Raw genomic sequence first — 20,136 nt, 5'->3', positions numbered from 1 at the left:
TTCCCTGGGCTTTAGTTACCTTCTACGTAAAATGACAGGGTGTATCTGGGCCGTGGGAATCGCCAAGCCCTTCCAGACCACGAATTCTGGGCTCTGCGGATGCGACTCTCCAAGTCCACCTGGTGCTCGCTGCCTGGGGCAGATACCAGGGTGCGGAGGGGAGGGGGGAACCCGGCTGCATGTGCACTGGTGGCCTGGAAAACCTGGAAACTTATAGCAAAGTTTTAAAACTAAAGAAAATTCCAGCTATGAATTCAACTGCTTATGATTTGTTCTTTCTCCTAGGGGAGAAGGGCAGAAAAGCTCTGGTTTATGCAAGGTCCCAGGGAGGGAGGACCAAGCTCAGAAAGGACTAACTCCAAACCAAGGGCCAGGAGATACACATGCCAGGTCCCGCAGGTATAAATATGTCCTAACCTGTCTCAGGTTATCGCATGGGGGCATACCTATGTTAAAATATTGCTATTATGTATCTGAAAGGCACATTTCTCTGGATGGTCCCGTATATGTATTTGCTAAATCTGGCTAACGATCTCTCAGATTCTCACTCCCTCCCAGGCAGGTGCTGTCCTGGCCTCTCTCAAGAATCTCAGAGGTAAGAAATGCTCATATTGAAGCACTGTCCACAAGCTCCTCCAAATGGAAACAAGCCAAATGTCCATCAGTGGATGAATGGATAATCAAAATGTGGTACATCCATATAGACATTATCGAGTCATAAAATGGAATGAAGTACTGTATCGGTACATACCGAAAGGATGAACCTTGAAATCACGCTACCCGAAAGGTCATATATTGTGAGCTTTCTTGGTTGGGGGGGGTGGCGCTGGGAACAGACGTTAAATTGACTAAACTTTCCCATCTGCAAAACAGGATTCTGTTGATCTGATATAGGATTCTTTTTGATGTGAAATATCCACAGCAGGCGAAGTTGGAAAGCAGGTTAGTGCTTTTTCAGTGGCTTGGGCAGAGGGGAATGGGGAGTGACTGCTTCACAGGTATGGAGTTTCCTTTTGGGGTGCTATGTTCTGGAACTAGATGGTTGCACAGGTTGTACATGGTGAATATACTAAATGTCATGAATGGTTAAGTCTTTTATGTTACTACGCTAAAAAAAAAAAAAAAAAGGGAATCACTCATGTTAACCTCAATATACCTCCTCCCTGTGTGTCATGGGTTGCATTGTGTCCCCCCAAAAAGATATGCCGAAGTCCTAAGCTTATTACCTGTGAATGTGGCCTTACATGGAAATAGGGTCTTTGCAGACATAATTAAGTCAAGATGGGCTCATTAGGGTAGGTCTTCATCCGATAGGGACTGGTGTCCTTACAAAAAGATGGGAACATGGAGCCGCATGGGGAGAAAGAAGGTCATGTGATTCCACAGGCAGAGCGACTACGGTGCTCCAGCTAGAAGCTGAGGAAGGCCTGGGGCCACCAGAAGCTGACCGAGGTAAGGACTCTCTCCGAGAAGCATCAGAGGGATGGTGGAGCTGCCACCACTTGGATTTCAGACTTCCAGCCTCCAGAACTGGGAGAGAATGCATTTCTGCTGTTTTAAGCCTCCAGGTTTGTGGTACTGTTACCAGCAACCCTAAGAAACGGATACGCCATGGGACCTGGACCCCCTCACTTTTAGCACTCACTCCCCTCCCCCTGCTCTGGTGCTGTATCTCCCCCTACCCACCTCCTTCGGGGGAAGTAGCATCCTCTGAGCATCTTTTCTCCCCAGCCAGGCCAGAAACCTCCCTCCGGGCTTTTCAAAAACACACAGCCACAGATGCGTCATTCCATTGCCTCAGTTTTAAATATTTATTTAAAATCCAGAAGGGAAAAGGAGAAACAGAACCCACTGGGGTTTTAACACACTGACATGTGGACAGACATAAACGAGGACAGCAGAAAATCCCAGGAACGAGACAGAGGCCAGGTGGAGACTGGTGGGGGGGGTGGGGGGGGTTAGCGAGGGCTGAGATGAGGCCCGAGCTGCTACAACACACTTCCGTGGGGAGCATCTTTGCTGGGGCGGGAGGGCGAGGAGTACAGGAAGTGTCTGGTGGGGGTAGGTGGGCCGGACTGAGGTATTAAATAATAAAAATCAAATCCAATTCCCAAAGAGACACAACTTTAGGAAAAAAAAAAAAAGACACAAAATAGACGTTCACATAAAATTTCCCCTTCTAGAAAAATAATTCCATACTTAAAATAACCTCAAAATCCAACCTGGGCGCTGACTGGTTCTCTGACAGAGGACAACTCAGATGACACTGAATCTCCCCATCACACTGAACCCCGAGACCCCCATAATTCTTCTTTCTCCTCAGCCCACATTTACACTTGGAGCTAATGACGCCAGGTTTCTAGAGAATTTAATGACAATGGAAAAGCAAGAGTGATGGCCACATCTTGGAAGGGACAAGCTCCTGGAAGGGAGGATCTTAGGGAATGGTATGGGGCCTCATAAGATGGCTCCAAACTGATATTCCACCTCCAAGGCCAGCACTGACCCAACACCGGTCTTACAACTGGTTTCTTCAAGGTCAAGGCTTCTCCCACGACTCTCCAGTCTAGATCTCACCTTCCAAGATAAGCCTAATTTCCCTCCAGGGCCATCACAGGCCAAGGCCAAAACCCTTCATGCTCAGGCCTCCTCGGGCCTTAAGAGGACAAATATTTCAAAGTCCATAAATTAAAAGGTAAATCTTTCTGCTTCTGTTTCTGGCAGGTTTTTTTTTTTTTTTTGGCTTTGCATTTTTTTTTTCCTTTTTCCTTCCCCTCCCCCCACTTAGTCGATTACCTGATGAGCACAAGGGTGATACTAAGAACATTTTTAGATTCCCCCAACTTTGTCATTTGGAGGAGAGAGCAAAATGTGGATGATACCCCACATCAAAATGGTTCTTCAAAGTCTGTGGCAAAAATGGTAGCACCTTCAGAATCTTAAATAGGCTTTTTTTTTTTTTCCTTAAAAAAATCACATACACTACGAGACAGTTGCGAGCACCAGCGATTTCACAGTGGGAGGTAGCTAGCACGGGCACCCCAGCCCCGAGGGTCGCGCCACCCCCTCCCGGCCTCCACCGCTTCCCACCCTCTGGCTGGTTCTTCTCTCACCTCTTTCCCAGGTGAAGAAATAGTAATGCACCTTCTTTGTGTTTGTTTAAATAAAATATATATACTTAACTTTCTTTCCTTTTCTCCTTTTTCATGTCTCCTCTCTAATATTGCACATCAAAGCTCCCTGGCAGGGACCAGCTGGCGAGATGCCCCCTCCCCTCAAGCTGGCTGGAACGTGGGGCTCTTTGGGCAGGAAGCTGGGAGGACAGGGGGTGGCCGCGGGGCTGGGAGACAGACCACGGGGCTCAGGCAGCTTGCAGGCCCAGCTCGCTCTGGCTGGCTCTTTGGTTGGTCTTTGGGGCTGGGATCAGTTGATCCCAAGGATACCCAGTTCCCTGCCACCCCTCCCCCCGCCCCGGCCACTTCTACCGGGCAGACAACAGCTGGGGCCTACCCAAGGATCCTTGGGCAGGTGAGCTGCCCCTCCTGGGCCCACCTGCCCCTAGGTCCCCTCCTCTTCCCTCCCCCTCGAGGCCTAGAGGAGCCAGGAGGTCAGAGGTCAGAGGAAGCACGCAGGTCCAACTTCGAGGCGGTACTGCTTCCCTGATGAGGCAGGAGGGAGGTTGTCCACGCTGATGATGGGCAGCTGCTGCGGGTCCTGGGTCCGGAAGGTGAAAAGCGTCTGATGCCAGCGCCCATCCTGGACCTGAGAGAAGGAAAGGGGTACACACGAAACCATCACAACCCTCATCATCTACGTGTGCATCTTCCCATCATCTTTCTCGCCGTTTGAAAGGGACACATGGCATTTCACTGAAGCAAAGACCTGTTCTGGTCCACTTCGACTGCTGCTACCATGTCTCTCGTGGTGAGGAATGCCGTAACCAATGTCACTGTACCTAAACTTCTGTGCACACTCTTCTCCGCTTCTTGTTTCCCTAGAACAAATTCTAGAAGCAGCTGGATGGAAGGATACATACGTTTCTGAGGCTTTGCACATACGCTGGATATACGGGCATACCTCATTTTATTGCACCACATTTCCAGACCTTCCCAGATGTTGTGTTTTTGATAAAGTGAAAGTTAGTGGCAACCCTGCATCGAGCAAGTCTGTCAGTGCCATTGTTCCAACAGCATTTGCTCACTTTGCGTCTCTGCATCACATTTTGATAATTCTCACAACATTTCAAACTTTTTCAGCATTTTTACATTTGTTTTGGTGGCCTGTGATCTGTGATTATGTGGCATATTTTTTAATTAAGATATGGACATTGTTTTTTTAGGCATGATGCTATTACACTCTTAATAGACTACAGTATAATGTAAATATAACTCCTACATGTACTGGGAAACCAAAAAAATTAATTAGGCTTATTTTATTGCAATATTCACGTTATTGCACGGGTCTGCAACCAAACCCACAATATCTCTGAGGTATCCCTATATTTATACAGCTGCTGTCCCGAAAGCCTCTACCAATTTTTTCCCAAATAGCTTTGTGCAAGAGTGTTGGTTTCCCCATATCCTCACTAACACTGTGTATTACTAGTTTTGTTCAAACTTGCGAAGCTAGTTTTTTGGATAACTTTCTGACTCCCTCTCTACCAACAACCCACCCAATCTTAGGTATTTAAAAATAACCAAAAATGTTAACAGAAGAAATCAGCCTGGCCAGGACGGGGGTAGAGAGAATAGAAATACATTCTTTAACAAGCAGCCTCGCAAGTAAGTACAGCGTCTATCAGCCTGTGGAATTTTTATGGCTGGATTTTTCTCTCAGCAGTTTCCCAGAAAGGATAGGGAATAAAAAGGATTTTATGAAACTGTTATAATAAAATTACTACGCAAAGATAAAAATGATATGTATTTACTAATCTTATACTAATACCATATATGATACTAATATACTAATGTAATATACCAGTATGTATTACACTAACTCTTATATACTATTTTATAATAAAAACACATCTTTTCAACTTGTCCATGCATGAGAGGCCTGTGAGGGGCCCCAAGGGTTACCTTGCAGCCATCCATTGATACTTCTGGCCGGAATTGACCCCCTGCTTCAAAGATCTGCCCATTCCAGGCCCGGAAGCGCACAGCCCGCTTGGCCGGGCTCTGCCCAGTGCCCTCCTGCCACACGGTCATGTTAAGGCAGTGAATGGTGATGTGCTGTGTCACCTCAGAGCTTAGCAAGTGCAGAAAATTCATCTGGACCCGGCTGACAGCAAACTCGACCTGTGGCAGAGACGCAGCAGTGAGGTAGGGTCAGGCCAGCTGCCCAAGGCTCTCAGAAACCCTCCCCTCTCTCTGGAGGGCACAGGGAGAAGCTCTTTCCTGGTAAGCAATTCCCAGCTTTGCTCCCAGACATGTGACGACTAGAGACACAGGGAAATTGAGGTCTGTGTGAACCGGTCCACAATCAAGGAGTAACGAGGAAGGGAAAGCACCAAGGCCAGCCTGAGTGCAGAGCCGGATCTACGAGGGTCCTAAGTCACCTGATCCACCCCCTCCCTCCCCCCACTGCACGGGCGCATGGGAGTGGGGGTTGTCTCTGGAGCTGAGTTGGGAACCCAAAGCCCAGAGAGAAAGAGGAACTAGTGCAAGATCAAGAGGTTCTTCAAGTGTAGAAGAAATGAGAAGTGACCTCCCCAATCCTTTCTAAGTTCCAAGATGCCAGAAATGGCAGTGACCTCAAACAAGGATGGGATTTATGGCTTCACTGGGTGCCCTGAAAGCCCAGACGGTTGGTTTTTCTTTGTGTAATGCAAGTGCCTGATTGACGCTTTGATTGCCTAGACATCCACTTCAAAAAGCTTGCGATCTCGAATAAATGAAAAGCCCGGCTAGTTGCCTCCGTGCTGAGCCTCCTTTGTTTTAGACTTCGAGATTGCCAAAAGCTGGCCATTTAGACCACTTTTTTTTTTTCCTCTTCCCGTCCTTTAAATTCCCGCTCTTATGTTTTAAATTCACCAGTTAAGAGTGAGCCCCGGAAGCCCTAAGCCCCCCACCCTGGACGCCAACAAAAGCAGAACCCTAGGCTCGTGCACTCTCTCTCTCCCCCAGCAAGCTGGCTGGGTGGCCCCCAGTGTGCTGTGTAATTTCCAAGTCCTGTAAGTAACAAACCTTTATTTTTTCAAAGTTTCTTGATCGTGAAGGGCATCTTGCAATCATGGTAAGACCCACAAGGGCTGGTCCAGCCACCATGTTGGTAATTTATAGGCTGAGACCAGTAAAAATGGTGGCCATTGTTCCTGATGGGTATGGTCACCCATGCACGTGCCCACTCAGGCCTCCCCCCTCTGCCAGGTGGGTGTGGCTCAGAGTCAGAGTCAGAGAGGGAAAGGGCCTGGCTGGGGGGGGTCACTGGTGAGGTTACTGTGTTTCCTGTTGAATCCCAGTGCTGACACAGTGTCTGGCACATGGTAGGGACCCAGCAAGACTTGCTGACCAGCTGGCCCACACAGAAATTCTCAAAACCTGGGTCTGACCCAGTCAGCCTAAGGCACCTCCTGGAGCCTCCCCAGGAGGGCTGATGGGATGGGATGGGTCTCTGGGTCCCCGCCTCCCCTACAGGCAGGTGGGCTCCTCTCCCTGGAGCCTGAACCCTCCCGTATGGAGGACTTGCTGCCCCTGCAGACCCACAATCCACCAAGGGGTACCCTGGGTGGGGGAGCGGTGGCACCCCACTGCTGCCGCCCGCCCTGGCTTGCCGTTGAGCTGCCCTGAGCTACCTCAAGCACTCAGCCCAGAGACAGGCACTTGGAAAGCAGACATCAAACATTAGCTAAACCCTGCATACACACCTCGGGCACCGTGACTTAGCTTGTACTGATGGTTCCTGGTTGTCCAAGCCCGGCCAGCTTGGCCAACTATGCTGGTTTTTTTGTTGTTTTGTTTTTAAGATTTTATTTATTTATTTGACAGAGAGAGACACAGTGAGAGAGGGAACACAAGCGGGGGAGTTGGAGAGGGAGAAGCAGGCTTCCTGCAGAGCAGGGAGCCCGATACAGGGCTCGACCCCAGGACTCTGGGATCATGACCTGAGCCGAAGGCAGACACCTAACGACTGAGCCACCCAGGCGCCCCAACTATGCTGTTTTAGATATTGGCCGAAAGTTCTACTTGAAATAAAAACCATTAATAGCATACATCTTGAAAGGGTGTAGAAACCACGGATTTAGAACAATTCATCCCCCGATTCACAGATGAGGAAACGGAGGGTCACAAAGAAGCCACGCAGCAGGACAGTCAAGGCTCAGACCAAAACTTGGGTGGGCGGTGGCCCAGGGCCCAGTGGGTGTAGAGGGGGCCAGTCGGCGGTGGATGGGGGGCGGACAGGTACCTTGGAGGCTGTGATGGGCTTGAGACACGTTTGTCCACCATGGGTGAAGTTGCAGGAAACTTCGATGGTGTCGGACGAGCAGCCAAGGTTTGGATCCACCCAGTAGGTACCTGCAGGCGGTGTGGAGGGGGGATGGTACAGGTATGTGAGGGGGAGGGAGCCCAGGGCCCGGTTCTGCAGGTGGACCCCAAACCTTGGGACCCACTGAGCCCCAGCTGGGCCTGAAGTCGGGAAAGGATTCCAGGAGCCACTGAGATGGAAGGACAGGCTCTGGGCAGAGCTCAGAGCGGGCAGAGCCCCTGGGGGGCCCAGGCAGCTGAGCACTTGCCCACGCTGCTACTATGACGGCTCCATTTTACAGAGGGAGCAGCTGAGGCCTGAGAGAGGCTGAATCACCAGCCCAAGGCATTTAGGGCTCATCTAGTTAAAGAGGTTCTCCCCCAAGGCTAGTGATCCTCCTAGGGGCTTGCCTAGGGGAGGGGGGTAAATCAGGCCTCCACCCCACCCACTGGACACCTGTGCTGGCATGTGGTTTCCCCACTGGGCTTCCAAGGGATCCAAAGGCCTCACAGCTGAAAGAGTGGGACAACCAGCCACTGGTCCACCTTCTTGTCAGTGTAGAGAAGAGGTGTGGACAGAAAGGGGTGAAATCCTGGCTCTCAGGGCATCCATGACAGCCCCCTCCCCCAGCCCCCTGTCCCCTCCTGGCCCTTGGGGGCTTGTCCTGCCAAAGCTCTTATCTCCTTGCACTGAAATGATTGTCCCCAGCTTGTAGATCTGTGGGCTCTGAAAGGGTAAAACCACTCACCTACCCCCCCAGGAGGCACAAGGTTGGCCATATGGTGTGGCTCAGTGACTGCTGAGTGGATAAGGGACTGCCTCATGTGCCTGCCTCCCCAAGGACAGAAACTTGGCCCCAATGAGGCAAGACTTGAATGGTCCCTCTCCTCAGTCCCTCCTGGAACTCCCCTGCCCCACCTGCTCCACCCCTGGGGCAGGAAGCCATCTATTCAGACCCCACAAGCCCTCATACCATCCACCATCTTCTGCTCACAATCCATGAGGTCGCGGCAGACCCGGGCGGGGTTCTCTTTGGTGCCCAGGGGCGTCTTAATGCTCTGGATGAGGTTGCTGAGGTAGTGTAAGGTTTTAAAGATCTCCCCTCCCTGGTCCAGCACCAGCCGGTCTGGATGGTTGTAACCCTGTCGTGAAGAGAGTGGGTAGCCACCGGCCCCTGAGGTCTTGGCCTAGCCCGAGTTCCTAGGGCCATGATGGGGCTCCTTCCACTTGACAGATAAGGAAACTGGGGGCCAGGAACCGGGTGGGGGCTGCGAGGGTACAGGACACTCCGCAGTGGCCCCAAATCCCTCCAGAAGGGGTCAGTGGAGGCCTTTCCACTGACCACCCCCAGGCTGGAAGGAAGACAATGGGCTCTTCCAGGCTGCCCTTTCCCTGGACTGTGAATCCTGAGAGCCGACTTAGTATCAACTTTGCCCAGGCCCCGGCACAGGAAACCGATGAGCTACAGAACTCTTGGGGCAGGCCACGTGGAGGGCACTGACTCGCGTGTGCGAGCCGTCCCTTCCATCTCCCCCCAGGAAGGGATCCCATGTGGGCAGCGGTCTCGGGGTACCTCTGCTTTCAGTGCTCCATTTGTGTCCATCCACATCTGGAAAGCTGCTCCCAGGTCATCTTGCTGCTGTGCAAAGAGAAGACAGGGTGTGTATCCTACCCCCCACCCCCAGGATCACCGGACTCACCAAGAGAGAGCCCCAAGGTCTGAGGAGGAGCTCGCCCACCCGCCTTCCTGGGCCAAGTCACCCGCCTTCTGTGTAACTCTCTGTCCTTCCCCCACTTACAAAGAGAGTCAGACCTGACCCATCCACTCCCTTTCACCAGGCACTTCCACAGCTCTTCATCACCCACAGCATTAAGTCTGAACTCCTCCACGTGGTTACAAGACCTGGCCTGAGTGTTGTGGCCTCTGGCCCAGCCTCTCTTCTGTCGCCCACAAATGCTTGATGCACCAGACACACTATTGTCCTGCTAAGTTGCTAAGCAGCATGCTCTGTCTGGCCACAGGGCCTTTGCACATGCTGCTCCCATTGCCTGGAACATTCTTCTTTCCCTCCAATGCTCCATCTGCCTATCTACTACTCCGGTGGCTCTCAATCGGGGGCAATGTTGCCCTGTAGGGGACATCTGGTTATATCTAGAGACTTGGCTGTCACAACTGGAGGATGGGGTGCTCCTGACATCTAGTGGGCAGAGGCCAGGGATGCTGCTAAACATCCTACAATCACTCACAGCAAAGAACCACCTGGTCCCCAAGTGTCCATAAGTGCTGCAGTTGAGAAACCCTGCCCTATACTCATCCTACAAATGTCAGCTTCCATGGGAACTCTCTCCTGGCGCTCTCGTTCCCAGGCTGGGTGCAGCCCCTTTCTCTGTGTAACCGTCTATCTCATACTTGCGCCTCCAGCCCTACCACGGGGCTTGCCAGAAGCGGTCTTGCTGTGAAAACAGTGACAGAGACACTCTGACGTTGAGTAAAGCCCAAGAGGTCCAGAGCCCAGACACCAGAGGTATTTCTCAAGTTCAAATCTCAGCCTTGCTACTTGCTAACTGCAGGATCTGGGCAGGTTGCTTACCGTCTCTCTGCATCAGTATCCTCAGAATGGGCATGACAGTAACACTCTCAGAACCGTGAGAGGAGTAAGTGAGCTAATCCAGGCGGAGCACGCCTAACAGTGTCCACCTAGCACAAACACTATGTCCGCTACCGTGCAAAAAATTCAAAATCCTCGAATTTTCCTTTTTTTGAGAGGAAAAGGGTTTTTTTTCTGGGTCTCTTCACTTTGCCCTAGCTGTCTGGCTTCCTTAGTGATGAGAAGGGCTAGGGAAGGTGTGGAGGGGAGGCCAGGGCTCACAGTTCATTTTCTTGGACGATGCCTGGGGGCCGGACAGTGAGAAGCTGAGATCCTAGGAGAGCAGAGAATCCGAGTGGCTTGTGGCCCAAGGGCTCCTGCTTGGTTCCCCTCAGCCACCGCAGGGGCGGCGGGGGAACGCTGTCAGGGCCCGACTGTAAGCCTCACCCAGTACAGTGGTAACACAGGGAGGGAGCCCGGGGTGGGGGGGGAGGGGGGCTTGGGAGGGGCCATACTTTCAGGGAGGTACCCACCAGGGAGGAAGACAGCCTCCCTCCTCCCATCTGACCCTCTTTGGACTCAGAATCTGAGAAGAAGAGATCCTCTGGGATACCGTGATTTATAATAGAGATTTGGTCTTTGACCCTCTTCCTGGCACCAAGCTCCTAAAACCCCATAAAAGTCTTGTCATGTTAATGAGGTGACTCTTGGAAAGCCTCTAGGTAACCAAAGGATAGGGGCCAGATTGCCCAGGGAAGCAACCTTGTGATAGGTGGCTTGGAACCTTCAGTCCCGACCCCTCACCTCCGGGAGGAAGGGAGCAGGGACAGAGGTTGAATCAATCACCAGAGGCCAGTGATTTCATCCATCATGCTTATGTAATGAGGCCTCCATGAAAACCCAAAAGGGTGGTATTCGGAGAGCTTCCCAGCTGGTGACCACGTGGAGGTTTGAGGAGAGTGGCCACCTGGAGAGGGCTCGGGAGCTGTGAGCCCCTGCCTCACGCCTTGCCCTGTGCCTGTCTTCCATCTGGCTGTTCCTGAGTTGTTGTTGTTGTTTTTTATTTATAATAATAATAATAATAATAATAAACCGGAAAGCTAGTAAGTGAAATATTTCTCTGATCTAAGAGGCGCTCTAGCACATTCACTGATGCCTGTGAGGGGCGTGGGAACCTCAGTCGGTCGGAAGCACAGGTGACAAGCTGGCATCTGGGGTGGGCAGGATGGGGAAGGAGTCCTGTAGGATCATGAATGCTTTGTCCTGGTGCACGGTGTCAGAACTGAGTAGAACTGTAGGACACCCAGCTGGTGTCCCACAAGTGTCCCTCGGTATGGGGAACACCCCGTCCCCAAGCTTGAACTGACACCAGCACCTATTCAGACCTGCGGCAATCAGCCGGTCTGTACCGAGGGTGCTGACGGGACCAGGAGCTCAGCCACCGGAGCGGCTTCCTGGGTTCACAGTCAGGGGCGCATTCTGCCTAAAACCGGGAATCCCCACCCTCTTTCTGCTGCTGTAGAGCCCAGGGTCTGGGATGGAAGGGCAAAAGCTCATGGGCATCCCTGGGCCTAGCTTAGGGCTCTAGCTACTGTGACCCAGAAAAGAGGTCAACTGCCAACTGCCCCCTGCCCTCCCAGGCCTTACCCCAAATAAGCAAAAGAGAACATTCTCCAACTTACAAAGTGGACAGGGCTCCCTGGCGGACCCTGCAAAAGAAGAGGCTCAGTCACTATTTGAGAGGGACTGGGCGCAGGAGTCCCAGGGGCTGTCAGGAGCCTGGAGGGGCTGCACGAGAGGATGTGGAAAACTGGTCTCTGCTCTTCTAGAGGCCTGGTCCAGCCAGGGCTGCTCTACGCTCTCCTAGAAGTCTGGGGAAGCTTGTGAGGTCAGGGCCAAGACAAGCACCTGCCAGCAAAGCCCTGGGTCTCATTCAAAGTTCCACCTCCTGCCCTGGAGCTCCAGGAGCACTGAGCGCAAGTACCTACCGGTGGGCCAGGCCGCCCTCTGGGACCAGGAGGACCCTGAAGGAAGAGAAGAACAGTGAGGCCCTGGTCAAAGGCCTTCCATCTTCCCCACCCCAGGCCTCCTCGAGCTGATCCGAGACCCTGAGACAGTGGTGCCTCCAGCACAGAGGGGTACCGATGGATGACTGAGGTCCAGAGGGAAAGAACATGCCTGAAGACTTCCGTGGCCATGGGCAGGGGAACCCAGAGGGCCTACCCTGCCCCACTCCCCCAGCCCATCAGCCCCCGTACCGCAGCCCACTCACCCTCGGACCCTGCAATCCCTGGAGGAGGACAGAAGCAGAGAGAGACAGTCAGGGAATCGGGCTGAGCCTTGCCCTCCATCCCTCCCCCACTCCTCTCCCAGCCCTTCCCTCCCCTCTCCTCCCCTCCCCCTCCCCCAACCACTGCAGCACTGCCTCTGCAGCCCATCAACTCACCAAGTCTCCTCGGCTGCCTTTGTCACCCTTTGGACCCTGCAATAAACCATGGCCCCATAAGAGAGGACGCAGAGAGGAAGTTTTATTTCCCAGATGGGGAAACTGAGGCTCAGGCTGGCCCTGGGTCACAGAGACGAGCTTGCCCCCATAGTCTTTCTCTGGCCAGCCCCCTACACATACCGGGCGTCCCGAAGGTCCCAGGATTCCGAGGGGCCCAATGATGCCTTCCTTTCCCTAAAGGAGAGAGAAAGGTTTTTGTGTCCTCATCCCAGGGCCTGGGGAACAGAGTCACGGAGACAGGAGAGGAGATGGCAGCCTGAGTGTCCCATGGTGATGGAAGGGAGACTTCCCCAAGCAGGGCCCAGGCCATGCATATTCTGGGCCCCGTGTGCCTGTGGGGGGCTCTGGGGGGAGAGGGGAGCAGGTGAAAGGGGGAGGGTGGCAGCTCAGCTAGCAGGACCGGCAGAAGCAAGGGGATGGCAATGGGGCTGGAGGCCTTGGGCAGAGGGGGTTCAAGCCTGAAGGAGCAGGAGGAGCAGGGCAGGCATCCACCCAGCTGACGGCTGGCCAGCCTTGGGCCTGGGCGACTGGCCCTGCTAGGACAGACCAGGAGAGGACTCACCATCAAGCCAGGGGGCCCCCGAGGGCCCTGGATGCCTTTCAAGCCAATGTCTCCAGGAGGGCCCTGTGGGAGGCAGAGGAAAGGCTGTCTGTGTCTGGGTGGCCACTGGGTCGGGGCTCCAGCAGCTCCATGACCCGTGGGGGCTGGCCACACTTTGTCCTCCCTGTCAAGAGAGGCCTTACCTGAGAGCTTCCAGGAAGAGTAACAAATGTCCACAATTATTAAGCAGGTAGCAGCGTGCTGGCTCTGTGCTATACAGTATAAGCTCTGCTCTTACTTCCTTGTGACAACAACCCTCTATAGTTATCATACCCATTGTATAGCTGACAAAACTGAGGCTTGGAGATACAAAGTAACTTGCCTAATGCTCAGAGCAGGTAAACTGAGGAGCTGGGCTTAAAATCCAGGTCTGCTGGATTGTGGGTTCTGCGGATCAAGGATGTTCCTGCTTGATTCTGGCGGCTTTCCAGCCCCCACTGTAAGTGCTCTAGAAATCTTTGTTGAGTGAATACATGGATAAACGACCAAGGAGGTGGACGGACGGAACCCCAACAGGAACAGTGAGGAGTGCAAATTTGTACCTTGGGCCCGAAGAGGCCAGCCATTCCAGGGAAGCCCATCTCGCCAGAGTCACCCTGCAGGGAGAGCAGAACGAGATGGGGTGTGGGGGCCAGGACAAGGATGCCCAGCCAATCACCTGGGACCCCTGGGCCGGCCTCCTCCCGGGATATTAGCGACTCCATCTCCAGGCAGTCAGATGAGGGTGGACAGCTCACATACTAGACACCGGTCAGCCTGGGCTCAGAGGGGGCAGGGGCCTCTGCCCTCTGTCACATGAGACAGTGGAGGCCAGCTCAGGGATTCCATGAGAAAGGCTCTAGAACACTTAGGACCTCCTGTCCCAGGTCTTCAAGGAAGAGAGGAAAGGACCTGCAGGCTCTTCCCTACCCATCACAAAGGCTCTATCAAGGACTGTGTCCCTCAGAATAAGCCCATTAGCTGTGGGACTCTACGTGCCAGGGGCTTTGCATGGACCACCACGCATGCGAGTTCCTACTTCCGCCCGGGGAGGCACAACACACCCTGTTCACAGATGAGAATACTGAGTCTCACAGACAGCAGGACCTTGCTCATATCCACACAGATGCCACTGTGGGGAGTGATCGGGTGTGAACGATTCCGAAGGCCTGGATTCTATGGCAGGGGCATGCTTAACTTTTAACAACACTGCCCAGCCGGTTTCCAATGCGAATTGTACCATCTTACATTTCCTGTGAGCACGGGAGGAGAGTTCCAGTTGCTCCACATCCTTGCCAACACTTGGTCTGTTCAGTCTTTTAAAATTTTTACCATTCTGGGGCTCCTGGGTGGCTCAGTCAGTGACTCATCTGCCTTCGGCTCAGGTCATGATCTCAGGGTCCAGGGATCAAGCCCTGCATCGGACTCCCTGTTCAGCCGGGAGTCTGTCTCCCTCTCCCTCTGCCCCTCCCCCTACTTGTGCTCTCTCTCTCTCTCTCTCTCTCTCTCTAATAAAATCTTCAAAAACAATGAAATGTTTACCATTCTAACAGGTGTGCAGTAGCACCTCATATGGCTTTAATGAGCATTTGCCTCACGGCTAGTGATACTGAGCTTCTTTTATGTGCTTACTTGTCATCTGTACAATCTTTTCAGAAGTGTCTGTTCAAGTCTTTTGCCTAATTTCTTTATTGGGCTGCTTCTTTTCTCATTGGGTTTTGAGAGTTCTTTGCATATTCCAGATACAAATCCTTTACTAGATCTATAATTTGCACTTTCTCCTAGTACGTAGCTTGTCCTGTCATTCTCTTAACAGCGTCTGTCCTTTGAGAAGCAAAAGCTTTAAATTTTGATAAAGCCCAATTTATCAATTTTTTTAATGGATCATGCTTTTGGTGTCATATCTAAGAAACGTTTGTATAACCCAAGGTCTCAAAGGTTTTCTTCTGTGCTTCCTTCTAAAAGTCTTAGCATTTTGAGTTTTACCTTTAGGTGTATGATCCATGTTGAGTTTATTTTTGTACATGGTATAAAGTATCCAATTGCCACCCCACTTGCTAGAAAAGACTATTCTGTAACCACTGAGTTGTTTTTGCAACTTTGTCAAAAAGCAGTTATCCAAGTACCTGTGAATATATTTCTGGACTCTCTATGCTGTTCCTTTGATCTATCATTAGTATATTTATGGCAGTACCCTACCTTCTTGATTATTGTAGCTATATAATGTCTTGAAATCAACTACTGTGAGTCCCCCAACTTTACTCTTCTCTTTTCAACTTGCTTTGGTTATTCCAGGCCTTTCACATTTCCAAATAAAAATGTTAGACTCAGCTTGTTATTTTCCACGAGAAAGGCCTGATGGGATTTTGATTGGGACTGGGTTGAATCCATACACCAACTGGAGGAAACTGCCCTCTGAACAATACTGAGTCTTTGACCAGGGAACACAGCATCTCCATTTATTTAAGTCATCCCCATTTCAGTAATGCTTTGCAATTTTTCAATGCACATGTCTTGTACACCTAGTGTCATATGTATCTCTAAGTAGTTCCTATTTTTCTGCTATTATAAATAGTATTGCTCTTTAGAATTCAAGTTCTGATCGTGGCTAGTAAAGAGACACAGTTCCTTTGTGCATCTTGAGCTGGCGTTCCGCCATCTTGCTGTACGCACCTGTTCTAGTAGCTTTACCATGGATTCCATTGGATTTTCTCACTAGACAATAATTTCATTTACAAATGAAAAGATTAACTTCTTCCTTTTCAATATGAATGCCTTTTATGTATTTTTCATTTCTGATGGCATTGGCTAGAACTGTCAGTACAATATTGAATAGAAGCAGTGAGAACAAATATCTCTGACTCGTTCTGCTTCTTGGAAAAAAAAAAAAAATCCAAACATTCAGCCTTTCACTATTAAGTATGACGCTAGCTGTCCATTTTTCACGAATGTCTTCTTCCCAGTTGAGGAAGCTCCTTTTCCATACCAAGCTGGCTGAGCGCTTTTATCAGAAATGGAGTTGCATTTTTGCCAAGTGCTTTTCTTGCATCCACTGGGAGGATCAAATGTGTTTTCCTTCTCAGTTTGTTAGTATGGTGCATTATATTGATTTATTTTCAAATGTTATTCCATCCTTGCATTCCTGGGATAAACCTCATTTGATCTTGATGTATTATCTTTTTAATATATTCTTAGATTGGTTTTTCTAAAATTGTGTTGAGAATTTCTGTATCTATATTTCTAAGCTATGCTGGTCTAGACCTTTCTTGCAATGTCTTTCATCCAGCTTTGATATCAGGGTAACGCCAGCTTCATAGAATATGGGCAAGTATTTCCCCCTCTTCCAATTTTCTGGAAGAGTTTATGCAGAATTGGTATGATTTCTTCCCTTAACTTGTGAGATGTTTTTTAAACCATAGGTTGAATTTCTTTACTAGATAGGAGGCTGTTTCGGGTTCAGGTCGTGATCCACCACCTGTCCTCATTCTGAAGGGACCACTCAGATCTCATGTCTCAGCCTCCTCCCTCCCCCCCACCCCACTCAGGGGAGGTGGAGGAGTATCTGGTACTCAGAGAGGGTGTCGCTCTGTCCTTGTCACAGAGCAGGCAGGAGGCTTCTGGACCCGTGTGCACATGTGTTTGCGTGCATGCGAGTGTGAGAACATCTGTATTCCCTGGGGCTCACTCACCGGCTGGCCTTTGGATCCAGGCTCCCCCTGGCTCCCAGGAAGCCCAGTTCCACCCGCTGTCCCTCGTTTGCCAGGAGGACCCAGCTGCCCAGGTAACCCACTTTCACCCTTAAAAAACAAAACCAAAAACACACATACACACCAAAATGACCAAAGGGGAAAATGGTTCTAGGAGAGGGGAGGAGGGCCTAGGAGAGACAGAATAGTGATGCCACAGGGTCAGCTGACATCTCAGGATGCTGGGGCTCAGATGCAGGCCTGGTGGGGGCTCAGAATTTTTAGTCTCCTTAAGAGGACAGCCTCTTTCCTTACTCTGGAATTCAAGCTCCAACTTCCCCTCCACTCTCCCACCTTGCCTCTCTTCTTCACTGTTTCCTCCCAGAAGACCATGAAGTTCCCACCCACCTCCACTTCTGCTCCAGCCCTTCCTCCTGTCTGGGATGCCCCCTCCCCCTCTCTCCACATTTAAATCCTCCCTGGGCCAAGACCTCCCCTCCCCTCACCGGCTGTTCCCGCAGAAGGTTCCAGCCTCTCCCCAACTAAACCTCGCGCGTGGAGAGGGCCAGAGGAGCCCTGTCCAATGCACCCATCTCAATCTTCCCTTCTGTGTGTAGCCCCCCAGGCTCAGACTGACTCATGGCTGCCTCCCCCACCTCTCGGAAACTTTCTAAAAACAAGCCTTTTGGAAGAGGGTCCTGGCGGCACGCAACATCTATTGTTCCACAAAGGCCCACAAGAGGGCGCCCAAGGACAGCTCAATAACCAGTTGCCTGTTTCAAAGGCCTGGCAGGGCCCAGGATTTCTAGCTACCTGGATAAACTTTCCTGAAAGTCAGACTCAAGCTTGGGACAGGGACCCCTGAGAAATGTCAGGGCCATGGATTCCATTTTCACACAGGCCCTGGGACATGGGTGCCCACGTCAGCATTACAATCAGTGTCCTTATAGTTAGTACCAAGGTTGAAAGGGGGTAAGGTGGCTAAGTGGATTAACAGGTGTCTGACCTTGAATCCTGGGGGCCCCTGTGCTCCAGGCAAGCCGGCCACACCTGGATTTCCTCTCTTCCCAGCAGGGCCCGTGGGGCCAGTGTCCCCATCGTCTCCCTGCTCCCCCTGTAAAGAAAGAGGGCAAAGGAGGACCTCTCATGTTTCAGGAAACAGAGGCAGCCAAGGGGCAGGACGTCTCATAGTCTGGATGAGCTCCGGGTGGACCTGGAGGGAAGGAGGTCAGACGCCAGGATGGAGGTCATCCTGCCTGTGCGTGAGGGCGGGACCAGTGCACAGATTTGCAAGTGGGGAGGAGGAGGGACCTTACAACTAGAAGTTCCATCCCCTAGGCAGGGGAGGGCCTTCTGGGTACAGGCATGGCTGGTCAGAAGGGCCACATTCCCAGGTCCCGAGGGATGAGGCGACTGCCCACGCAGGAAACTTCCAGATATGCTGGTTCTGCCCCATCCAAGTTTCTGAACCTGCTCCTCCTGGCCCATGGCCCAATGGCAGAACCACTCCCGCCCCCCAGACCCCAACACACACAACACATCTTGTCTCCAAGGGAGACACATCTGTTAACCCCAAGTCCTGCTCACCTGCTGTCCTGCTTGCCCATCCCTGCCAGGAAACCCATCTGGTCCCGCGACACCCTCGGGGCCCTGTCTCCCCACCACGCCCCGAGGCCCTGGCAGCCCCTGCAGGCCCTGGGGATATAAAAGAAGTTGATGAGGGCCTCTGGAGGGGGAAAGCAGGGAGGCCGGCGGGAGGGGACTGGCTGGGGGTCACTCACCTGAATGCCCCTTCGTCCTGGTGCCCCAGCCTTGCCTTGCTTTCCCTTTGGTCCCTGAAAAATCAAGGGGCACGTGACAGAGGCCGCCTGGAGGAGGGACAGAACCCTAGGGGATCTGGAAGGGGGACTGAAAGGAGAATGGGCTCCCGTGCAGCCCGGCCCTGCCCCTCCGCCCCTTGGGCCTCAGCATCTGAATCTGCAAATGGGTCCAAGCACCCTGGCCTTGGGAGCCCAGGGGCAGGGCTGGCCTTGGAACCTGCCAGTGTTGTCCTCACCCCTGCTCTGGGCCCCGTGCCCCCATGGGCTCCCCTGCTGCAGAGGCTCTCGGCTGGCAGTTTCCTAGGGGGAGCCGGGAGCCCGTGGCTGCCTGGGCTTCAAGATCCTTCCATCCTCAAGAGTGTGGCTATATCCCCGAGGGGGGTGGGGGTGGGGGCGGGGAGACGGTGTGCGGGTGAAGGAGACAGGCCTTCAGGGAGGTTGAGCGCATGAAGACAGCACTGGGCCAACCTCAGAGGAGGCAGACACAAGGGCTCAGGGTACAAGGTGGGAAAGTCCTCGCCCGCCCCTCAGTTCCCACCACCAGCATCCCTGCCCACCCCCGCCCCCTTCCTCCAGACCCCGTGCTTCTCCAAGTTTTCTGCTACAGCGTGGTGTGGCTGGCTGGCTCTGGCTCTCGAATGCCCTGAGTTCAAGTCCCGCCGCTGGCCCCACAGATGGTCCCCTTCCTGGAGGCCCTGCCGGGCGGGGGGGTGGAGGGGGGGAACAAGCAATCCCCCTCCCTCAGGCCCTTGGAGGCGAAGAGATCTTGGCCCGGAAGCACCCTGCGGGGCTCCCGCCAGCCCACTTGCTGGGGGCCTGGGCAGCTGTCTGCCCCTCCCAGGGTCCCCTGAGGACCTCAGTCCTCTTACCTCTTCCCCCTTCGATCCCTCGGGTCCCGGCCGTCCCCGGGGTCCTGGGTGCCCCTGCAAACCAAGGTGAGAGGATGCAACGCAGCCCCAGGAGTCTCTCCCGGGGAGGGTGGCCAGTGTCCACCTAGAGGGGGAGGGGTGGGAGGGGTTTGGGGGTGTAGGTTCTGGGGGGTGCCCCCACCTTCAGGGCAGGAGAAATCAGAGTGGACTGCCCCCGGTCCTCCAGCAGGGAGGGCCCCTTCCTTCCCCCACTGCCGCCCACCCACCTGGGGCCCGGGGCAGGGGGGGCGGGCGGATGGGACAGGGAGCACCACTCACTGGTAGGCCCTGCTGGCCTGGATCTCCACGGAGGCCTGGCACACCCTCCTGTCCCTGGAAGTCAAGGAGAGACTGGTGAGGGGGCCCATCCTGGAGAGGCTGGGGGCTGGGGCAACTTCCAACCCAGAAGAGCCCCCCGAAGCCCTTGCTCTTCCTAGCCGTGTGTCATTGTCCCCATCTCAGCTTGCTCATCTGCAAAGCAGCGAAATGATGACCCTGCCAGCAAGGATGGAGCAGGGGAGGGGAGGGGAGGGCAGGGGAGGGGAGGAGAGCCTGGTGGGGGCCCTGTGCTCACTCAGTGGTCT

General features: G+C 52.9%; 1 protein-coding gene across 1 annotated transcript in view; it reads right to left on the bottom strand.

Moving 5' to 3' along the window:
• Positions 1 to 3,615: 3,615 nt before the first annotated feature.
• COL27A1 (collagen type XXVII alpha 1 chain) overlaps positions 3,616 to 20,136 on the bottom strand; it is a 134,159-nt gene continuing 117,638 nt past the window's right edge. The window contains exons 44-61 of the mRNA XM_028107793.2: positions 19,832 to 19,885; positions 19,514 to 19,567; positions 18,606 to 18,659; positions 18,412 to 18,519; positions 17,831 to 17,938; positions 16,828 to 16,935; positions 13,702 to 13,755; positions 13,121 to 13,183; positions 12,679 to 12,732; positions 12,499 to 12,534; positions 12,325 to 12,342; positions 12,041 to 12,076; positions 11,735 to 11,761; positions 9,038 to 9,103; positions 8,438 to 8,606; positions 7,405 to 7,514; positions 5,079 to 5,297; positions 3,616 to 3,762 (exon numbers count right to left, since the gene is read on the bottom strand). Of these exons, the coding sequence (XP_027963594.1) occupies positions 3,616 to 3,762; positions 5,079 to 5,297; positions 7,405 to 7,514; positions 8,438 to 8,606; positions 9,038 to 9,103; positions 11,735 to 11,761; positions 12,041 to 12,076; positions 12,325 to 12,342; positions 12,499 to 12,534; positions 12,679 to 12,732; positions 13,121 to 13,183; positions 13,702 to 13,755; positions 16,828 to 16,935; positions 17,831 to 17,938; positions 18,412 to 18,519; positions 18,606 to 18,659; positions 19,514 to 19,567; positions 19,832 to 19,885 (1,485 nt within the window). The remainder of the gene's footprint in view (positions 3,763 to 5,078; positions 5,298 to 7,404; positions 7,515 to 8,437; positions 8,607 to 9,037; positions 9,104 to 11,734; positions 11,762 to 12,040; positions 12,077 to 12,324; positions 12,343 to 12,498; positions 12,535 to 12,678; positions 12,733 to 13,120; positions 13,184 to 13,701; positions 13,756 to 16,827; positions 16,936 to 17,830; positions 17,939 to 18,411; positions 18,520 to 18,605; positions 18,660 to 19,513; positions 19,568 to 19,831; positions 19,886 to 20,136) is intronic.

The sequence above is a fragment of the Eumetopias jubatus genome, unplaced genomic scaffold, assembly GCF_037043125.1.
Source record: "Eumetopias jubatus isolate StellerSeaLion01/CBP00866 unplaced genomic scaffold, mEumJub1_p1.0 scaffold_15, whole genome shotgun sequence".
NCBI classification, from domain to species: domain Eukaryota; kingdom Metazoa; phylum Chordata; class Mammalia; order Carnivora; family Otariidae; genus Eumetopias; species Eumetopias jubatus.
Note: the sequence above shows the minus strand (reverse complement) of the source record. Positions and strands in the feature narration are given on the sequence as shown.